Below are 23,566 nucleotides of genomic sequence, written 5' to 3'. Positions count from 1 at the left end.
ATACCACCTAGGAATTCCAGCATTGAACTAAACTTTTGAAATATTTTTCAATGAAGTTTAATTTTTCTTCTCTGATGATTGTTGCAGTAATACATAAAATCATATTGTTTTTCCAAAGTTTAGTTGAAATACCATCTCTTCCAAGCTGTACTTCTCACCTTTGATATATTTTCATTGTAACTGTTCTCACTTGGTCTGAGAAGCCACTCCTTGGGTGACTTTTTGCCACACATTAGTTTCTATTCTGTTGAAAGTTTGTGTAATAGCCAATAAATAATGATCTGTGTCAATGTGTCTAAGTTTTTCCTTATCTTGACATTCATGACCCCACTTCAGTTCCTACTGTTCTTGCAACATGATTAAAGCAAGATTAATGTATGGTGGATTAAGATGAATCCATTGTTTTATCCCCCCTCCCCCCCTCCTTTCCCACATCTTCCTTCTCCTCCTCCTCCTCCTCCTCCTCCTCCTCCTCCTCCTCCTTTTTCTTGGGAATGCTCTGAAATAAGTAGAAATGAGTGTTAGGCTTAATTATTTACAAAAGATGATTAATGATTTCTATACTGTTAGTTATTTTATGCACTGTATAATCCCCTACAATCATTTGGTATTTGTTTCTTTATTGAGGCTGCTTGAGTTCTCAACCAGAATTTTCACATTTCTTGAGGGACTTTCCAATGTTTCATTTTTAGAAGCAGTCTACTTCCTGCTTGTTATTTTTGTTATCCTAGTTTAAATGGGCAGTAGTGATATTGATCTGAATGGGAAGAGTGAAAATGTGTGTAATGGCGAGTTCAGTTCACTGACTGACAGGCAAAACAGGAAATTTTGTCTCCTAAAATTAGAACTGAAGCTGTACGCCTCAAGAGTACTTTCCCACAGGGCTTGAATCCCAGGTCTTAATGACAGAAAATACTAAATAACTTATGTTTTTTCCTGCTACAGCTAACATCTACTCTTTAGCAACAGTATTGTTAGGTGTACTGTTGTGAATTTTATTTTAAGTTCGGTTTTCTAATATTTATTGAAAATTTTAAAATAGGAATAGCATAAAAAGAACTTGTGTGAAGTTGCTTATTGTAATTTTTAATAGCCTTATTGGATCTACCAATCTCAGAAATTGTCAAAAGGGTAACAAAAGCTTTCAAAACATTAGTGAGAATTGCTGGTCAGTACTATCTTCAGAATGTGAAATGTTTAATATTGCCAATAGACACACATAAAATTAATAGTTTCAAAATCTAGGATACTGTCATCACTTTCATACAAATCTGTTACAGTACAGGAGATAAATACCTGCCAGCAAATTTGTTGAATAATTTATTTGTTTTCTTGGTTACATTTTCCTTTGATAAAGATGGCAAAAACTTTTTCTATACAGATTGTTTGTTCTGTATTCATGATCTTATAGTTTCATTATCGCAGTTTGTGATTATTGTGGCACATAAAGCATTATAAACTTTTTCTACAGGTCCTGATCTAATAGTGTGTGATGAAGGCCACCTGTTGAAAAATGAGAATTCAGCCATTTCCAAAGCTCTACGGAAAATTAGAACGCTACGGCGCATTGTCTTGACGGGAACCCCATTACAAAACAATCTTAATGAGTGTAAGTTCCAGTGAAATGCAGTAAATAAGTTGAAAAATGTAGATTACTCTGTTACAGATCTTGCTAAAGAAAAGGTTTGGTGTACATGTGGTTCCATTAATAATTTGTTGTGTCCGTTTATGCTTAAAATTTCTTTCCCCAACTTCATATATTGTTACTTGGATCACCATTCAATAGTGAGACCTGTTCTGTCAGTGTGGCAAAACATTCTCAGCTTGCTACAGATACAGCATTGATATAATGAAATATTTTGTATGTTTATATATACACAGTTTAATGAAGTAATTCAAGTGGCAGTTTGAACTACAAAAAGTCTTTTGTATATGACTTCAGAAAGTAGTTGTGTTAGGGGAATTTTCTCTAATATAGTAATTGCTATGAACAATTTATTTTCAGTGAACTGAAATATCTTCATAAGATTTTCTTGGTCTTTACACCATGTCATTTTGAATAAAATTTGCCGGCTGGAGTGGCCGAGTGGTTCTAGGTGCTAAAGTCTGGAACCGCGCGACTTCTACGGTCACAGGTTCGAATCCTGCCTTGGGCATGGATGTGTGTGATGTCCTTAGGTTAGTTAGGTTTAAGTAGTTCTGAGTTCTAGGGGACTGATGATCTCAGAAGTTAAATCCCATAGTGCTCAGAGCCATTTTTGAATAAAATTTTGAGCTTTCAGCAGCTGTCTCTGCCATTGTCATCTGGAATAAAAACTGCTGACTACTGGGGCTGGCATGGTGTTGCCCTTATGCAAGCATAAAAAATTTTTTTCATCACCCCTGTTCCCAGAACTCCCGAAGATAGACTTTGACTGAGAATATTGTATCACAGACACAGTCCCTTTGACTGTTCAGAGATGTCACTAACCTACCCAAAGATATGAACAACCATGCATGAGCAGCACCTATTAGACAGAGGGGTCCGACAGCTGATCAGTTCCAGTCATTCCACCAGGAAGTAGGTACACGGCCAGTGTTGTTTGCAGTTCAACCATGCCTAGACGGTCAATACTGCGGTTCGATCGCATCCACATTGTTACTTTGTGCCAGGAAGGGCTCTCAGCAAGGGAAGTGTCCAGGCATCTCAGAGTGAACCAAAGCGATGTTGTTCGGACATGAGGAGATACAGAGAGACAGGAACAGTTGATGACATGCTTCACTCAGGCTGCCCGTGGGCTACTACTGCAGTGGATGACCGCTACCTACAGATTATGGCTCAGAGGAACTCTGACAGCAATGCAACCATGTCGAATAATGCTTTTCATGCAGCACAGAATGTCGTGTTACGACTCAAAATGTGTTTAATAGACTGCATGTTGCGCAACTTCACTCCTGATGTCCATGACAAGGTCCGCACTTGCATGCAACCACGACACCCTGCAGTACAGATGGGCCTAACATCATGCTGACTCAACCGCTCAGAATCGGCATCACGTTCTTTTCACCGATATCTTGAAACAGACAATTGTCGGAGACGTGTTTGGAGGCAACCTGGTCAGGCTGAATGCCTTAGACACACTGTCCAGCGAGTGTAGCAAGGTGGAGGTTCCCTGCTGTTTTGGGGTGGGATTATTTTGGGCCGACGTACACTGCTGGAGGTCATGGAAGGCACCGTAATGGCTGTACGATACATGAATGCCATCCTTTGACTGATAGTGCAAACTTATTGACAGCATATTTGTGAGGTATTTGCCTTCATGGATGACAATTTGCACCCCCATAGCGCACATCTTGTGAATGACTTCCTTCAGGATAATGACATCGCTGGACTAGAGTGGCTAGTATGTTCTCCAGACATGAACCCTATTGAACATGCCTGCGATAGATTGAAAAGGGCTGTTTATGGACTATGTGACCCACCAACCACTCTGAGGGATCTATGCTGAATCACCATTGAGGAGAGGGACAGTCTGGACCAACAGTACCTTGGTGAAATTGTGGATAGTGTGCCACAGTTGTGCAGTAGTCTGGACCACCACCTCGGAAGGTCTCGCTGTATGGTGATATAACCTGCAATGTGTGGTTTTCATGAGCAATAAAAAGGGCGGAAAGGATGTTTATGTTGGTCTCTATTCCAATTTTCTGTACAGGTTCCGGAACTCTCTGAACCGAGGTGATGCGAAACTTTTTTTTTGATGTGTGTATAAGCATGATAGTAGCATCTGCAACCTACCAAGCAGAGCCAAAGTGATTCATGCCCTGGGAGACGAATTGTGCAACCATGGTCTGCCATAGGACTGAGCGACATCAAGTGGTGCAAGAGGCCAATGCCACATTTGAATATGTCCTTCCTACATTCCTAAAAGCATGAAGCATCTGTCTTTGTACCCCCAGTCTCAGAATTGCTGCAGGTTATTCTAATGTCATCTGCCTCTTTCATAATGGGGTCCCAACAAAGGTACAAAAGTGAAGTCCTCAACTTTCCAAATTGCATCTTGTGTCCTTTCTCAACCCAGTGTTCAGCCATGATTTACTTCTCAAGCTCCCTTTGGTTGATGTGCTGTGTGCTCAGAACAGTGCTTATCTGCAGTGCAAATCATTTGGCCTATATAGATGCTGCTGCATTCAGAGGCATTGCAGAGGGGTGCATCGTAACTCGGCTGATGGCCTTTGTAGTCTGGTCCCTTCAACCCACACAATCCAATCTGCATCATATCTTGTATCTGAGACATTGAGCAGAAGCAAAGCTGGAAGGTTGGAAAAGCAGTTTCAAATGTGGTACTGCTCCCTTTATTGACATGGTGTCACTTGGTTCTACGGCACACTGGAGTTGCCCAACTCACCATCCTGTACATGTGTCGTGTAAACCCTTTAAAGGGATGGTACAGATACTGCTGTCATGTTTATATAAGGACAGCATCATGCCATCCATGACACTTTATAGCTTTTGCTTCTTATAACAGTGCTGGAGACAGACACCGAAAGCTCGAGAACTGTATTAAGGTGTGTTGCTGTGAAAGACTCCGAGAGGTGAAATATCATTCTTTCATAAACATATTTGTTTTGGCCAGTTTATTTTCATTATATATAGAGTTGGTGCAAGTCTATAAAGAGTCTGCTCCGTCTGTTTAAACAGCTACTAAGTAAGTGGCTGCATTGTAATGTTGCTATACCTCACTCATAGAGAAACTAGAATTCTACGGCATCAAAGAAAACAGCCTCAGACTATTAAAAGCTTATCTCAACAACCGTAAACAGGTAGTTTGTGTTGGTAAAGAAATGTCAAACATAGAAAATGTTAAAGTAGGTGTGCCTCAGGGATCTGTACTGGGGCCCTTCCTGTTTCTGATAATGATCAATGACCTCCCCTCGTTTATTAGATCCACCACTGTATTGTATGCAGATGATACGACTTTTCTCCATAGCAGTAACAGACTTAATGATCTTAAAACCTGTGCTGAAAATACACTCACTCATGCAGCATATTGGTTCAGAGCAAATAGTTTCCTGCTAAATGAAAATAAAACTCAGCAGATAATCTTCACTCTAAGAGACAAGCCACTATCTGGTGACCCTAGTTCTGTTAAATTCCTGGGAGTTTATTTAGACGAAAAGTTATCCTGGGGCCAACATGTAAACTATATTAGTAGTAAACTATCTAGAGTAATTTATTTATTAAGACAACTCAGAAATTGTGTACCTGAAACATACATCAGATCATCTTATTTTGCATTTTTCCAGAGTATAATATCCTATGGCATTATCTTGTGGGGTAACTGTAGTCATATACATGACATCCTATTATTGCAGAAGAAAGCCATTAGGATAATTACAAATTCTTCACATAAGGCTCACTGCAAACCCTTATTTACTAAACAAAAAATTATGACTGTAATAAACCTCTATATATACAATGTCTTAATCTTTACGAAGAAGAACCTACAAGATGTGAAACGTAGAGAAAATGTACATTGTTACAACACAAGAAGCATCAAACACATATACACGCCTTACCACAGACTATCAAAATCATTAAATAGCTATGAAGTCACAGGGCACAAGCTATTTAATAAGCTGCCACATGCCATACAGGATCTTCCTGAACATACATTCAAAGAAAGACTGCATGAATGGTTTATTGCCCACCCATTCTATGATATCAATGAATTCTTCAACTGTAAAATGCAGTAATCCAACAGATGACCCACTGTACATTTATTGTAATATAAGCTAAAATATTTCAGCAGTCAATACCTTATCACACTGTATTATAAATTGTAACTTCATTTGACGTTGTCAATTGCTGTAAAGGCCTAAAGACAATAAAATCTTTATTATTATTATTATTATTATTATTATTATTGTGGTTGAAGGACATCACAGAATAGCAGCCATGAATGAAAGCTCAGAGATTTTAGATGATCAGTGAGTTAATGTCATTCGAGTGAACATGTTTGTTGACGACTGTATTCAGCTGGCATGTTGGTAGCTGGTGAAGCGAAGGCCACACAACAGACAAATCTAGCACTGAATGAACCCTATTGGCAACTTTCAGTAACTTATGTCAAATGAGCTGCAAGCAGAAATCTTTAACTCATGTGTGCAAGCATGACATGGATGAGATTGCTGGAACTGGTAATCTTGTTGTGTGTGATTTGATGTCACTTCCCTGCATAGCAGAGGTATCCAACATGGATGATTGCACTTGGTCCGAGGTCAGATTTACTCATGGCATTGTGTTTATTGGTTGCTGTACAGTTGATGATAGATCCAAAACTTCCATCCCTTTGTGGAGGTGCTGAATCTTGCTGCCAACGACCTGTAACAGGGTATGTGCATCCTCTGTGACAGTCATAGTACACAGAAGGTACTTGTTCAGAGTGGACCCACCCATATGTCAATGCTACTCATTATATAGGCTAAATTAATAACCACATATAATGATGATTACTTTTTATTCAGATACCCGCTAGAAATGTCAGACGAGAAGAACAAGAAATTAGGGAAAGAACAGACAACATAGAACAGCCAACACTTTCTCAGAACAAATGTAAAACTATCCTGACAGATTGTTTATTTCCGCAAATGACACTCACAACTAAAAAGTTATAAAATAAGGTGTTAGATGTAAAGGTGCAGAGTTGTATATAGTTGTTATTTTTAGTTGCATTTGTCAAGGTATGATACATCATCAACATGGGCTTGCGAGAAGAAATGTACTCTGTTCAAATTACAGTTTGGACTTAATATATTATTTGCTTGATTTTTAAAATGTGGCATAGCTTTTCCTATGTACATACAAGTTTCAGATAAAAGGAAACCTGAACAGTCTTATAAGACATCATAATAAAGGAAAGAAGGTAAGGAAGAGGTAAATTGATATTTGAACATCAAAACCACTTCTTTGTGGCACTCAAGTCCAAGGTGCAGGTCAAGTTTATTGCTGAAAGAAAGGAGTTAATACTTCAGAAGAGACTAATGTATACCACAAAAAGTAATGAAGGCAAGTAATATTAAACTAAAATTGATAAGGGAACATTATTCAAAGAAAGGAGGGAAAAAACTTGTTTTACTTTGATAATTATTGTAAAATTGTGCTTTTACTTGGATAATTCTTGTGAAATTGTGCTGTCACCCCTGGCAGCCAAATAAATAACTGATTGAAGAAAGGAAGTGTGTATGTTAAACTACATGCTAAAAAGTAGTTATTATGAAAACATTTGTCGCTGATAGTGTGCAGTCGAAAGTCACAGCATTACATCTGGCGAAGATTTTTGAAGATGATAAAATGGAAAAATGATGACTGACTCTACTGACAGACAGTGACTAATTGTGATGGGTGATCAGTGACGAAGCTGTTATTTACAGTGCAAGAGACACATGCAATTCCTTTGATACATATCAAATGAGAGAACGGATAGAACAAACCAACATTAACTTATAGACAAATGTCAATTTAGATGCAACTAATATGTATGAAGATAACTTAACAAAATCAATAAGTTGGGAAACATATTATTGAGTCACACCAGGAATAGTCTCAGAATTTTAAAAAAAAAAAAAAAAAAAAAAAAAAATAAACAACCTAGAATTAAGTTTCATATTAGCACACACTCTGCTGCAGAGTGAGAATTTCATTCTATGAATGATTTGATCGAACAAGTAATTGTTGATAAGAGTGAATCATCTATTAGTGCACCTCATTTGTCTGTTGACATCAAGAAAACACAAGCAAAATTTTTAACATTAAAGGCGCAAAGTCATTTATACTCTACTGTATGCAAGGGATCTGGGAAAGACTATTTAAATTTGGTTCACAGATACAGCATGAATGGTGGGAGAAATATGTACATGGCTTTTATAAACAACATAAAATTAATTGGGATAACTTTTGTTGTCATGTAACACTTGATACTGATATGTTTAAAACGATTGATGCTGATAGACAAATATGTTATCTTGGGTTTAACAGTAAAAAGAGGGAAAGAGTCACTAATGAAAGAAGAGCTACGTTAGTTCCTGTTGGAAACTATATGGGTTTGATCTAGATGTGAAATTGAGAGGGAGATTTTACAAAATGTAAAAGTAGGGTTGCATTTCGGATTGTAATTGTAATGGCAAAGATACAATAGGATGTATTTGTGAAGAGAATCAAAGGCCATCAGATAGGTTGATGTGCTCCATCAAGAAGCTCATGTTCCTTGTGAATTTTTTGTTGACATCTACATGGTCCCAAGTCATTTGTTGTATTTTTGTATTTTATTTCCTATACAACAATCCTACCCTTATACCATTCTTTCTACCTGTGGGTTGTTTCTTTCACTATCAGTTTCTATGTTGACTGGTAAGTACAGTCATGAAGAATTATTATATGTGCATTTGAAGACTATTTATTATTAATAGCTAAAAGTAGAGGCATATTTGCCCAAGGCATTGACTCTGAGGAAAACTGCTCGTTAAATTATGTAGTTTTATTTTCAACAATCCTGATAGTTTCATGGTAGTAGAGTATTCTTTTTCAGTTTACGTTGCTTTAGTGTGTGTGTTTACGATAGCAGTGTCACAATGACAAGGGGAAGAGTCAGCAGGATAGTTGTCCATTGAATTAAGTGATGATGTACTAACATAACCAGTAAAATAACAGTTATAATGTGCTTACACGACTATTAGAACAATATATGTACTATGCTAATGCAATTTTATAATGAGTCATTTACTGAGAAGGTGTGCTTGGTATTTTCAAGGTAGGAGTGATAGTACCTCAAATAAAAACAGTGTGATGTACCAAAATAAGTGTAGTATGGTAGGAGATGAGATAGATACACAAAGGAAGGAAGATCAACACCTGAGGTGACATGAGCTACAGGATAGTTTGGAGAATATTATGTGCAGGGACACTATCTCTGATGAGAAAAAGAGAAAAGTTGTTATGAAAGATGAAAAGATGTATCTGAGGAATGAAGTGTGCGTAGTGTAAAGTAATTTTAATTGTAATGAAATATTTAATTTTCTGAAACTTAACTCCAATGTTATACAGAACAAAAAGCAGCTTGAGTTCTACAATATTAGGGAAGTTAATTAAAGGGGAAAATATTAAGAATATGCAAGGCATTTGAAATTACACAGTAGATTAATTTGATTTGGTTTAATCAGGGAGACCTAACAACAGTGGTCTTCGCTACCTGTCGCCCACACTGAAACTAATTTATTGTGCAGTTTCTGTCCCTGTCATTCTAGTAATTCTAGTAAAGTCAACCAATATCCTTGAGGAATCAGGAAGAGGCTATTTATTTTATATTTTGTGTTATCGCTTTCAGGGTGACCAATCTAGTCAGTTACACAAAAGGTTTATACAAGTTGTAGTTATTCACATGCAATTCGTTTCAGTAACAAATCAACAAGACAGTTCAGTAGTGTAGTGGTTATACAAGGATTATAATAATTTAATATTATGTAGTGCTTTTTTGTTCTTCTATCTGCCCGATACTTCTTTATTCTTTCAGATATTTTCTTCCTTTCTTTGTGTGAGATCCTGTAGTCCTTTTATTGATCTTCATATGTAGTCTTGTTTGTGTGTCTCGCAGTTTTCTCGTTTTCTCTGTATTGTTTTTTGGATCATCAACTTTAATTTTGAGTTCTCTCACATTTTTAATAATTCCTGTGATCCATTTAATGTTGCTCTTACTATTACACAATTTTTCTAGTATTACCTTTCCAATTTTGTTTTCTGGTTTTCTCACCAGATGTCCAAAGGATGAAATACATTTCTTTCTTGTTGTGCACATTGTTGGTTTTATTTTCTTGTATACTGTTTCATTTGAAGCTATTCTCCCATGTCTGTTTACTTGATGTTGTTTATTTATGCATGCCCTAATCATTCTTCTTTCCATCTTTAGTATTTTGTTAATCTCTGCTGAATTAGTTTTTTGAAGCTGCATTTTTGTTGTATGTGTTTTTGGTAATTTGCTTTGTTCAGTTTTTTAATCCATTTTGCCATTTTGATTTCTTGCTTATTTTGTATGTTAAGATTTCACCTAAATATTTAAACTCGTCAACAGTTTTGATTTCCTGTTCTATAGTAATTTTGTTAGCAATTGGTAGATCAGTTAGCATAATCTCTGTTTTTTCAGTTGATATTCTAAGGCCAATTTTTATGCTGTTTCTTGTAGTGATTTAACTTGTTGTCAGGTTTCTTGACCATTGCTGGCTAGCAGAACGAAATAATCAGCAAATCCCAAGCAGTTTAGACATACACTCCTGGAAATTGAAATAAGAACACCGTGAATTCATTGTCCCAGGAAGGGGAAACTTTATTGACACATTCCTGGGGTCAGATACATCACATGATCACACTGACAGAACCACAGGCACATAGACACAGGCAACAGAGCATGCACAATGTCGGCACTAGTACAGTGTATATCCACCTTTCGCAGCAATGGAGGCTGCTATTCTCCCATGGAGACGATCGTAGAGATGCTGGATGTAGTCCTGTGGAACGGCTTGCCATGCCATTTCCACCTGGCGCCTCAGTTGGACCAGCGTTCGTGCTGGACGTGCAGACCGCGTGAGACGACGCTTCATCCAGTCCCAAACATGCTCAATGGGGGACAGATCTGGAGATCTTGCTGGCCAGGGTAGTTGACTTACACCTTCTAGAGCATGTTGGGTGGCACGGGATACATGCGGACGTGCATTGTCCTGTTGGAACAGCAAGTTCCCTTGCCGGTCTAGGAATGGTAGAACGATGGGTTCGATGACGGTTTGGATGTACCGTGCACTATTCAGTGTCCCCTCGACGATCACCAGTGGTGTACGGCCAGTGTAGGAGATCGCTCCCCACACCATGATGCCGGGTGTTGGCCCTGTGTGCCTCGGTCGTATGCAGTCCTGATTGTGGCGCTCACCTGCACGGCGCCAAACACGCATACGACTATCATTGGCACCAAGGCAGAAGCGACTCTCATCGCTGAAGACGACACGTCTCCATTCGTCCCTCCATTCACGCCTGTCGCGACACCACTGGAGGCGGGCTGCACGATGTTCGGGCGTGAGCAAGACGACCTAACGGTGTGCGGGACCGTAGCCCAGCTTCATGGAGACAGTTGCGAATGGTCCTCGCCGATACCCCAGGAGCAACAGTGTCCCTAATTTGCTGGGAAGTGGCGGTGCGGTCCCCTACGGCACTGCGTAGGATCCTACGGTCTTGGCGTGCATCCGTGCGTCGCTGCGGTCCGGTCCCAGGCCGACGGGCACGTGCACCTTCCGCCGACCACTGGCGACAACATCGATGTACTGTGGAGACCTCACGCCCCACGTGTTGAGCAATTCGGCGGTACGTCCACCCGGCCTCCCGCATGCCCACTATACGCCCTCGCTCAAAGTCCGTCAACTGCACATACGGTTCACGTCCACGCTGTCGCGGTATGCTACCAGTGTTAAAGACTGCGATGGAGCTCCGTATGCCACGGCAAACTGGCTGACACTGACGGCGGCGGTGCACAAATGCTGCGCAGCTAGCGCCATTCGACGGCCAACACCGCGGTTCCTGGTGTGTCCGCTGTGCCGTGCGTGTGATCATTGCTTGTACAGCCCTCTCGCAGTGTCCGGAGCAAGTATGGTGGGTCTGACACACCGGTGTCAATGTGTTCTTTTTTCCATTTCCAGGAGTGTATATCTTTTTAGCACTTCCAGTTCTTACATTTTTTGTATTATTCTTGTACCATTCCCTCATTATGTATACCAGTGCACAGGTGAACAGTAATGGTTATAGACAGTCACCTGGTCTTACGCCTGTTTTTATGAGGAATAATTCAGAAATTTCTCCTCTAAATTTAACTTTCGATTTGGTGGTGGTTAGAGCAAATCCTGTTAGTTTAATTAGTTTTGGATGGAGGCCCAGATTCCGTAAGATATTTAATACTGAAGGTCTCTAGAGACAGTCATATGCCTTCTTAAAATCTCCAAATATTACTGCCAGAGATTTGTTCCATTTCCTGCAGTATGTCATAATCAATTTTGAAGTAATGATATGCTCTGCATAACATCCCCATGCATGATGTTAAACCTACTTGGTACTCCCCTAACTCCTGTTCCAGTTGTTCCTTGGTTCTGCAATATAGGATCTTGGACAAAATCTCTGGGAGAGAGAGTCCTCTATAGATATCATTTTCCAAATTGCTTGATGACAGCTATGATCCAGTGTTTTGGGAATTGTTCTGTTCTCCAAATTTTTCTTAGAGCCTTGTGTAAGTAGGTCTTGACAGTGTCACTCAAATATTTGCACATCCAAAAAAAACCTATCTTCCCGAGTTGCCTTATATTGTTCTATGGGACTCTTCATTATGTTGTTGCACCAGTGCCACTGTGGTAGTCATGGGGTGCAGCAACTGTAATAATAACAGAAGAAACCGTGTTGGTTGCACAAGATAGATTTATTTAATCTTCATGTGTGACACATTTTGCCTTTCTTAGGCATCATCAGACAATCGATAAAAGTCTTGCTAATCATAATCAAGGTGTCAAACATAATTAAGAGTCCCACAGAACCATATAAGGCATCTCGAGAAGATCGGGTTTCTTTCAGAATGTGCAAATATTTGAGTGACACAGTCAAGACCTACTTACACAAGGCTCTAACAAAAATTTGGAGAACAGAACAATACCCAAAACACTGGACCACAGCTGTCATCTACCCTCTACACAAGGAAATGGATAAAAGCAATTTGGATAATGGTATCTATAGAGGACTCTCTCTTGCAGATTCCACATACAAGTTTTTATCAGAGATCCTGTATGTATGGAAGAATCAAAGAACAACTAGAACAGGTGTTGTTTTTTGTGGTAATTACCTTCAATAGAGATTATTATATCGTTATGAATCCTCTTCTTATTCTCATAATGCTTTGTGTGAATTTTTTTCTGTTAATTTTTGTGATATGTCTAAGTTTTATTAATTGTTTTAAAAGTAGAGTTGCAGTTCTTGGTGATATTACTTCAAAATCAGTTATTGAATCTATAGCTTTTGTATTCACTATAAAGCCTGATACAAATTGAGTAAATTGCTTCATAGCTCTGTCCTGGTTTCCCATTATGAATTCTACATCCTTGTGACTAGAATGGGTCATCTGTTGTGTTTCTCACTTCTTGGAGCCTCGCTATTAAAACTTTATGATTATCATCCAGTTTTGTTTTGTTTAATAATATGAAAATAATAAAACTGTGTTGTTCTAGATCCCACTGAAGGTGCCTTAGAATAAAAAAAAGGCGATATGCATCTGGGAAAAATAAATTAAGTTGCAGCAAGAAAAGGCAGCTTTATTTACAAACAAATATTTCTGTACTTGCTGTGGAGGATGGCCATGCAAACAAACTAGTTATTATTAACCTTATCTGGAGGAAGCTCAGATTTATGACTGTGGTTGTTAACCACAGGAGACTAATTCCTAGGTTTTTGTCAGACGCAATCTCCTTGGGTGTTAGTGATCCAATTATGTTGTATGATATACCCTCTAGTGCTTCGCATTTGAAGATTAAATGCAGTGCAGTTTCATTAATGACAGCACATAGTCTGCACTTGGGGGCATCTTTCTGTATATCCGTCATCTGCAGGTATTTCTAAAGTTCCCATTGCCAGTCACTGCACCTACATTGAGTGTAATCTGCTGCTTGTTGAAGATTGCAGTACTTCTCTTAAAACATTATTAGTTTACCACCGCCACCCTTTCTTTTCAAAAGAGTCTAATATTCTACTTGTTGTTGCCTGACCCAGCTATGTAGTTTAGATTTTGCTGTCGCCTTAGTGATGGTTAGGACAAGTTGCAGTCCAACAAAGTCATTGCCACTGCCCTTGCCAACCTATCATCTTGTTCATTACCACTAACATCTGAGTAAACAGTGGCCCATAGCAGATTCACCCTGGTGCTTTCCTGTGGCCTCACAAGATTCATGGCCTTCTGCGACATCGTTTGATCTCCTCACAGGGTCTGATTGAGATTTCAGAGCTGCCTAGTTATCTGAATGAATGTAGATTCTACAGTCCTTTTAGCACCTGCGTAGATTCTCCTCTGCACACTGTCCCAAAGCAAATACTCCATCTAGAATACCACAGCCAGTTTGTCTAGAGAGATTGTGTTTTCTCATCTAGGATGTGCTCCGTATACCCCAGTGCCAGAACCTTCATCTGGTTTCGACCTGTCAGTAAATCAGACTATGTCTTCTGAATGGTATAAAAGTTCTTTCTTACACTGCCCCCTACTTCCCATTGTTACACTGAAAGGTTTTTTGAAGCAGATGTATAGTCAGCCAGCATTTCCCCAAACATCTCTATATTTGCCACAATACTTATGTAAAGTCACCATTTACTTTCAACTATTAATTACTCATGTAACTGTTCCAATTAGATCACAATTACACAGGTAACTTACAGAAGCGCTTCTACAATTAGGTCACATTGGGGTAACCAATGTTCCATATTAACTTAACTCTATTGTATTAAAACAATCACAGTGGCATCAGGAACACTATTGTATGTTTCAGCTGAGCTATAGTATCCATTTATAGCAAATAGAACCATTGTGTTACTAGTTGTGATATACTGTAAACATGCAATTTACTCGCTTTTGATGAAACTACTGATCTGCATAGTATGAAGGAGATCATACAGTATGGACAAAATAAAACTGGCCCAGAAAATATTTACAGTAAGACTGATGTGTCTTTGGTTCTTGTTTATGAACATTATAGAGGCCGCTGAAAGTAGCCACAGTTTTGCACGGTTCTTCCCCTAAGTTTTGCGTTGAAGGCTTTGTTGGAGACTTTGCCAAAACACTTCCAGTCTCAAACACTTGCACAACAGTTCTGCATACATTTTTCGTGAGTCATGCGTCACAGAACACTTGAATTTTCCGTTATGGGCAGTATCCCTGTTCAGTAACAATGGTCAGTTCAGTGTCAGTCTTTTGTTTATTTTCTGGGCCAGTTTTACTTTGCTCACCCCATACAATGGCTCAGTCTGTTACATAACTTTTATTGAATTTTTTATAAAATGTCAGATACTTCATATGTCCTCTTGATAAATAGCTTGTGTTACTGTGTTTAATGTTTTCCTTTCTTGATGCAGAATTGAAATTGGAGAATATATTTGGATCAATTATAAACTGTTTTTGAATTCTTTTGAAGGAAAGTATCCTGAGGCATAAGATACTTAAGTATGACACACATGTGTTTCGAATAATTTCTTTTTCAGCGCACCTTCCTCCCCCCCTGCCCATCTCCCCTCCCCCTCCCCCCACTATAGGCTTATGTAACAAATGCTGTTTCTAATCTAATTAAACATGTGTATTCAGTTTTTTATTTTTTCAGTAACTTATTTATTATGAAAGTAACTGTGTGTTTGTCTTCTTGTAGATCACTGCATGGTCCAGTTTGTCAAACCTAATTTGCTTGGCAGTAAGAAAGAATTCGATAATAGATTCGTGAATCCAATTCGTAATGGACAGTATGTAGATTCCACATTACATGATGTTAAAGTTATGAAGCGGCGTGCACATGTCCTGCATAAAATGCTGGAAAGCTCCGTTCAGGTAAAAGTTTTTTTCTCTGATATCTCATTTCTTTCATAATTGAAGTTAGTACTTGTTGTCATAAGAAATCAGTGAGCAGATTTTTCTGTGCTATTTTTATTATAAACATTGAGTATGAGGAGGTGGGATATGAAAAATGTCATTATAGTAAGTTCTTTTAATCGTCACTTAATAAGGGAATGGTCAACAGAACATGGTGCAAAATAATCGTATTTTAACTTCAGACAGTCCTTCGGGAATTAAGGAGGAGAATAAAGTCAGCTCTATGGAGAATGAGGTGAAGAAATTACTTTGACCTCGTTGATTGTTCATGTGGAGCAATCAGTTTCATTGACTCATAGAAAATATAATTTTGGGGCAATGGAGAGGGGGGTGTTATGCTACTATTTGCAACTGTCTTTAGATAATGACTGTCGAAATTCTTTAATTTTGAACCAAGTAGCATAAATGAGTGACATATAAGACATATAACAAAAACTGTGACATTGGGGTACAGGAAAGGAAACATACAAAGAAAAGGGTGCATTATGTAGGCATAGAAGTAGTGTTAATAGCATGTAAGCTGTGCACAGATTCATCTTTTGTAAGGAAACAAAATGAAAAAGCTAGGAGGTTAAAAAAAAGCACACTTAAAAATTAAGTGGTGTGAGTTAATAATTTCTACGCACCACTCTTTACACATCACAAAAATAAAAAATCTTCTACGATGTAGGAGAAATTTTTCAGCTTGTTTCCAAATTTAATTTTGCTGTTCAAATGGTTCAAATGGCTCTGAGCACTATGGGACTCAACATCTGAGGTCATCAGTCTCCTAGAACTTAGAGCTACTTAAACATAACTAACCTAAGGACATCACACACATCCATGCCCGAGGCAGGATTTGAACCTGCGACCGCAGCAGTCACGCAGTTATGGACTGAAGTGCCTAGAACCGCACGGCCACCGCGGCCAGCTTTTGCTGTCAGAAAGTCATTTTGTGTATTAGGTAGGTGATCGCAAATTTTAGTGGCAGCATTGTGCACCACTTTTTGATCGGATTAGATTAGATGTACTTTTCTTTCCAATAGATCCATTGTGAGGAGATCCACCAGTACGTAGAATGTCAGAAAATATAAATACACAATACTTGGGTCAGCCCCCTGCCATGCTCCAGTGAGATGCCCCCCCCCCCCCCCCCCCAAAAAAAAAAAAAGTGTTGTTTAAGCAATCACAAACAAGTGCTCGGCCTATTCTGTAATTTGTATTTCTGTTGTGCAGTCAATGCATTGAGTACTACACATTACCTGTACTTCATTGTGCCTTAAGTATTATCTTTCACAACTTGTGTTAGTTCTTGCTATAGCAAACCTGTCAGCCAGTGAGGGTTACATTTTCTCCACGTGTTAGTGTCAGTGCTCAGTCACTTGAGAAACATCTCAATGGAAGAAATACTCCAACATCATTTTCCAGCAGCAAGCTTTCACGGAACAACAGAAAACTCACATCACTAGTCTCAATCAAGTGGCATCTGCGTGTTTGCAGCAGATTTCTCTCCCATTAGAGCATATGTTGAATGGGGAGAAGTTTGGTACTCATACGAGACATGGTTATGCCAAGACTTCCAGGTTGACATGGGCTATGCAAACTTGTGTAGGGCTTTCCTTCTTTCTTTCCAGGCTTTCACTGTGCATTTGTTTATTGTGGTGCAACTAACATCTCTGCAAACACTGGCCAGCTTATCATTTGACAAAATGTGCAAGCTTCTCTCAACCTGTTACTGTGACAGAATGCGTGCCATTGTGACGCATGTAGAATTTTATCATTGCCAGAAACGCTCAAACCATTCTTACGATCCCTCGGCTGCAGAATTACAGGGGTTGAGCCATTATAAATTTGTCACTAGTACCCATCACGAATCCTACGCTGAACACATGGTGTGTATTTTTGTTATTCGTCTGGTCTCAGATAGGGAAGTCTGCGAAACAACGCTTCAGTTTGAGAATCCAACGTTTATGTATGTTCGTGGATGTGCTCGATATAGCACAGTCCTTTGAAGTGTAATGGACCGCAGTTGATCAGTTTGCTGCGTGGGGGAAGATATCGGAGGTTGCTCAGTCAGCCCCTGTTAGGTATGCTGCCAGTGTTCAGGATGACCATGAAACCATTGCAGCAGTACAACCTTGAACTCAACGTCATGTGGGACAGCGTCGGTTATGGCCACAGCAGCAACAAGCCACCTCACAACAGTGGCCACATGCCTCCCTTCTGTCTTGTCCATACTGCTTTGTCCAGCAAGAACATGCTGCATACAAGTGTTGAAAGAAAGGCCACTTTGCGTTGGAGTGTCACTCCTCTTCAGGTGTGGCAGACACAGTAGTACATAAACTGCATCTCTACGATGACTGTCTCCTTGAACAAATTATTTATTGATTTGTGTGTGTTTAATAACCCACTAAAAATGCAAGTGGACACAGGACTTTCAGTGACTTTTGTAAATGCACAAACATATATGGACTTGGCTCCCCTCCCCTCACACAGATTTCACAGAATTTGGTCAGCTACAGTAAATAGCAGATTCTGATACGAGGTCAGTTCACTGCTCCTGTCTCTTACAAATCTTTTGTTCACTCTCTCACCTTCCTTGTTGTGGGTCATTCCCATACTACAGACCTATTCAGGTTAGATTCGTTTAAAGCTTTTGGTTTCTCCATTGTCAATGAGGTAAATTTAGTGTCAGATCCCTTGAGTTTTTATTTCTGTTTTGCCCTGGGCTCAGCTGTGCTACCAATTTTTTTCAAGCCTACATTACCTCGATAGAGTCCAACCACCCTCGTTTTTTTCGGGTACAACAGGTGCCTGTCACTTTGCTTGACTGTTACGGCCGAATTAGACTGATGTTGCTCGATATCATTTGGCCTATTTCTTCCAGTGAATGGGCTTCACCACTGTTCATCATTAAGAAGTCAACAGGTAAGCTTCGCCTCTGTGGCAGCTTCAGTGTCACTGTTAAGATATGTACCCTTTGCCCCACCCTGATGAGTTGCTCACAAAATTATCAGGTGGCTACTACTTTTCCAAAATCTATTTGACAGAAATGTACCTTCAGCTCCCCATGGGTGAGGCCACTAGGTGTCTTCTCTTTGTTTTGTACAACTTTCAGTCTATACCAATAACAATGCTTGCCTTTTGATGTCACTGCATGCCCACAATTTTTCAGTGTTTTTCAGAACAGCTGACAGTCTCTGTGCTGGCTGTAACAATTACCTTGACGATATTGTTGTTTTGGGTTCTTACACTGAAGACCACCTGGGCAATCTCTGAGCATTGTTTTCTGTTTTGCAGTCTGTGGGTCTCAAGTACAGTCTTGCCAAGTCTCAATTTTTTCAACCGTCAATTGGGTACCTAGGTTTGAAGTTTCTTGCACAGGGATCATACTGTTGTTTCTCCATGTTGACACAATTGCGGCTTTACCACGAGCGACCTCCCTCAGGAACTCCAGGTGTTTCTAGGTAAAGTTGCATACTACCATAAGTAGTGCATACTACCATAAGTTTTTACCTAATGCACTCACTGTTGCACTGCCCCTGCATGCACTTATGCATAAAAATGTGTGTCTCTTTGTCTTTATGGTCCCCAACTTGTGACTGAGCATTTGTTTTGGCTAAATCTAAGCTTCATTCTGCCCTGTGTCTGGCCACCTTTCAGCTAGGTGAGCATCTTGTGTTGGCTGTAGATGCCTCCCTGCACAGCATTGGTGCACAAATATGTGAATGGGTCTGAAAGACCCATTGCTTACGCTTCTAAGACTTAAACTCTCCCTCAGCAGCAGTATTTGCAAATTGAAAAGGAGGCGTTAGAGACTGTGTTCACCTTCAAGAAATTTCATGTCTTCTTGTATGGTTCTAAGTTCCATTTAAACACGAATCACAGGCCATTGGTTGCTCTTTTCAACCCTTTGGCTTCCATGCTGGGGAAGGTAGAACATCGTTTGCAGTAGTGGGCTCCCTTCCTCTTCCTTTATAGTTATCAGATTCATTACCATCCGACGGTGCAACACACCAACCCCGGTGCCTTATCTTGCCTTTCAAACGGTCCGGACCTGGCATTTGATCAGGATGAATTGTTTGTTTCTATTAGGTATTCAGAACCAGAACATGGTCAATAGTTTTCCCATCACTAGTGCCACGATAGCAACAGCCATCGCCATGGATCCTGTACTTAATCAGGTCTCCTCTTTCACGCGGCATAGTTGGCTGGAAGAACCCCCGGCCTGTGCCTTGGATCTGTTGCATAATTGCTTCTCCCTCCAGCACCGCCATGCTGTGTTTGATGGAGTTATTTTGTTAGCTACTGAGGATACTACACCATAGGGTTGTGATTTCTGCTTATTTATACTGTAATGTACTGAAGCTTCTGCATGTCGGTCATTGGGGGACCACTCGCACCAGAGCTTTGACCCACCAGCATGTGTATTGGCAGGGCATAGATGGGGACATTACACAGCTTATCACTGCTTCCACTCAATGTGTTCGGCAACAGGTGGCTTCATGGGCGTCTTTTTGCCCTTGGCTGATGCCACAGCACCTGTGGGGATGTCTTCATTTTGATTTTGCTGGACCCTTCCTAAATCAGTATTGGCTCATTGTAGTGGACACCTATTCCAATTTTCCCCATGTGACACGTTGTCCGTCCACATCTGCGGTGGCCACTGTTTTGGCCCTGTCTAAGATTTTTGCAACTTAGGGACTTCCGTATACAGTGGTTACCGATAACAGTCCCCAGTTTGTTTCTTGACAATTTACACCTTTTTGTCAGGCTAGTGGTGTGTGCCATCTCACAGGCGCCCTGTTTCATCCTCACTCTAACGGTGAGGCCAAATGCATGGTTCGGATGTTTAAAACTCAGATGTGAAAGTATGTATCTGGCAGGTCCACTGAAGCTGCTTTCAATCGTTTTTTGAACTTGTACCATTTCACGCTGGTGGGCAACGAACCCAGTGGAGCTGCTACATGGACACCAACCATGGACCCTCCTTCACCTGCTGCATCCTATGCCGTGTCCACCAGCATCGCCAGCTCCATGATAGTTCCTGCCGGGTGCACCTTTCTGGGTCATGTTTTCGACCACTGGCCGAACTTGGTTCCTGCTGTCACCAGGCATCACCAGAGCCTGTGCCTGTTCAGAATCCGCACTCCTGACAGGCAAATATCTGTCACTTTGACCAGCTGCGGCCACACACTGTGAGGTCTGTTCCTGAGGGTCCACCGCCTCCCCTGCCATCGCCAATGCCTGTTCCAGTGTCACAGATGGTCCAGTTCACACGACGGGGGGGTTGTTGCCTGGCAGATCACTGTCTGGGGTTCCTACCTCCATCCCCACTCCTTGACTGCTGTCACCAGTGCAGCCCACACTGCACTTGATGCCACAACTGTCACCTCCTCCGCTGCTGGTTCCTCTGCGGCCATTGTCTCTGGTGCCCCGGCTGATGCCTCCAGTGCCAAATGCTGACCTCAACAAGGACATCGCTATGGAGATGCCACCCCCGGCTTATGGCGTCTCATGAGAGAAGCACGCCAACCTGCCCATCATCAGTTCTGGCCCTGCTTCCCCGTGACTGCACACCATATGCTGCAGCAGCCACAATTGTCAGACAATGAAATGGATGTCAGTGCCATCATTGTTTTTCGTTACTTATAATTTCAGTGCCTTGTGCAATCAGTGCTTTATCTTCCTAGTGCTTTTATTCTGTACCATACATATTTTTTTTCTGCACCATGCATTTTTTTTTTTTCTGTCCCATGTATTTTTCCGTGCCTAGTGTTTTTCTGTGTGTATGTGGTTTTCCCACTCCCTAGAATGGAGGAGTCATTTCAGAGATTGCATGTCTGTACGGTTCACAGGCCCTTATAGAGGCCACCTGGGTCAGCACACTGCAGCAAGCTTCCAAAGAAACGAAATTATTTAAGTTATTGCAAATGAGTGCTAGATCTATTTCATAACCGGTATTACTGTTGTCCAGTCAATGTGTCGAGTTCTATGTGCAACCTGTACCTCATTTTATCTTACGTGTGCTGTACAAAGCGCTACGATGGTTGCCCAGGAAGTAATGCACCACTTTCTCCTGAATGAGTGCGCCAAGTTTCCGTCAGTTCTGACAGAATCTCAGCTGCAGGACAGGTTCGAAATGGCATCCATAGGTGATGTACATTACAAGCAATGTGCTGTCATTGAATTCCTCGCTGCAGAGAAACTGTGGGGAATATTCACAGATGCTTGTGGAAAGTCTATGGAACATCTGCTGTTGACAGAAGTACAGTTAGTCACTGGGCAAGGAGGGTGAGGTCATCAGAAGCTGGTTCGGCGGAGTTCCACAATTCGTAGCACTTGGGGAGACCATCCATGGTTGTCATACCTGACATGTTGCAGCAAACTGATGTTGTGATTTGCGAGGACAGATGCATTACAACTCGGCAGTTGGCGCTGCGTCTGTCAATCAGCAAAGGAAGTGCACACAGTGAAGCACTGGTTCCGCCACCAGAACAAGGATTGGTACCGACACGCCCTTGTTTCGTGCTGAAGGAAGGCCATAGAATAGGATGAAGATTACATGGAAACATAGGGTGTGTAGATAAATCACCTTTCTTTCATGTGTATAATTCTCATTATGTTCAATAAAGAAGTGTTGAAGAAAAAAAACTATTGAGCATAATTTCTGGGCAACCCTTATATGTACCATAAATCGTATTTGTTCTTGCTATAGAAATCACATTATTGCCCTGAAATACAGCTCAGTTGGTTCTGCTAAGAAATTCAACAATGAAGCAATGGGAGTTGGCCTCCAATAAATCTTTTAGTCTCCTTTTAAACTGAATTTTATTACTAGTTAAACTTTTTATGGTTTCTGGCAAGTTATTGACATGTGTTATCTTGAATAATGGACACCTCTCTGGACTAAAATAAATAACTTTAAATCCTTGTGAAGATTATTGTTATATTTAGTACTGATCTGAGCTGTTAGTTTCAGAAAGATATATAATTTTAATGCCAAATTCTATTAAGGAGTAAATATATTGGGTAGCAATAGCTAGTATAACAGCCCTCTGCAGGATGTTGTCTGACAATTTTCGGATTGCAAATATTGATTTGCATAGGCACTCCAGCAATTCTGTAGTATGCTTTTCCGAGCTGAATTTATCATCAACTTCTTCCATCTATTTGTCATCATATTTTAGGAATATACTGACGGGAAACTTCTTACAAGTTCTTAACTTCATATAGTTATATAGATGAAGAAAATCTACTCACCAAGTGGTGGCAGGAGAACACACCCATAAAAGGTATCACAGTATGCTAGCTTTCAGAGCCAGTGGCTTCTGCTTCTGGCAGAAAGGTTGAAAGGGAAGGGAGATGAGTGAAGGAAAAGCGATACAGTTCAAAAAAGTCGCAAAACCCCCAGGTCAGACGAGACTTGTTGGATGTGATGAGAAGGAAAGATTTATTGTTAGATACTGTACTGGATGAGATTTGAAAACCTGAGAGCTTAGCGTAAAATCTCCCCTGACCTCAGGGGTTTTGGGTGACTTTTTTCAACTCTACCCCTTTTGCTAAACCTCACCCATCCTCCTGCACCCCTTTTCGTTCCCCTTCAGCTGTTCTGCCAGAAAAGGAGGCACTGACTCCGAAAGCTAATACTGTAATACCTTTACTTGCATATTCTCCTCTGCTTGGTGAGTAGATTTTTTTTTATCTATCGAATTGCATTATATTGTAAAAATTGATTATTTTCATTGATATAACTTCATATAGTGTTTTTCCCCAAAAATTGTTAACAGAGAATTGGGTAGGAACCAATTATTAATCTCCATTAAAATTTCATTAACTGATCTTTCTATTACTATACTTGATTTGCTACTTGATGCACTGTTTGTATCAGCTGCAAATAAAACAAACTTAGCGTCTGG

At 40.3% G+C, this 23,566-nt stretch overlaps 1 protein-coding gene across 3 annotated transcripts in view; it reads left to right on the top strand.

The window, feature by feature from the left end:
• Positions 1-23,566, top strand: part of LOC124788186 (transcriptional regulator ATRX homolog) — a 495,869-nt gene that overhangs the window by 306,480 nt on the left and 165,823 nt on the right. For all 3 annotated transcript variants that reach the window (XM_047255347.1, XM_047255346.1, XM_047255348.1), the window contains 2 exons: positions 1,472-1,609; positions 15,451-15,626. In XM_047255347.1, coding sequence (XP_047111303.1) covers positions 1,472-1,609; positions 15,451-15,626 — 314 coding nt within the window. The remainder of the gene's footprint in view (positions 1-1,471; positions 1,610-15,450; positions 15,627-23,566) is intronic.

This window comes from Schistocerca piceifrons, chromosome 3, assembly GCF_021461385.2.
Source record: "Schistocerca piceifrons isolate TAMUIC-IGC-003096 chromosome 3, iqSchPice1.1, whole genome shotgun sequence".
In the NCBI taxonomy this organism is placed as follows: Eukaryota; Metazoa; Arthropoda; class Insecta; order Orthoptera; family Acrididae; genus Schistocerca; species Schistocerca piceifrons.
The sequence above is the reverse complement of the archived record's forward strand: the minus strand, read 5'-3'. Positions and strand labels throughout refer to the sequence as shown.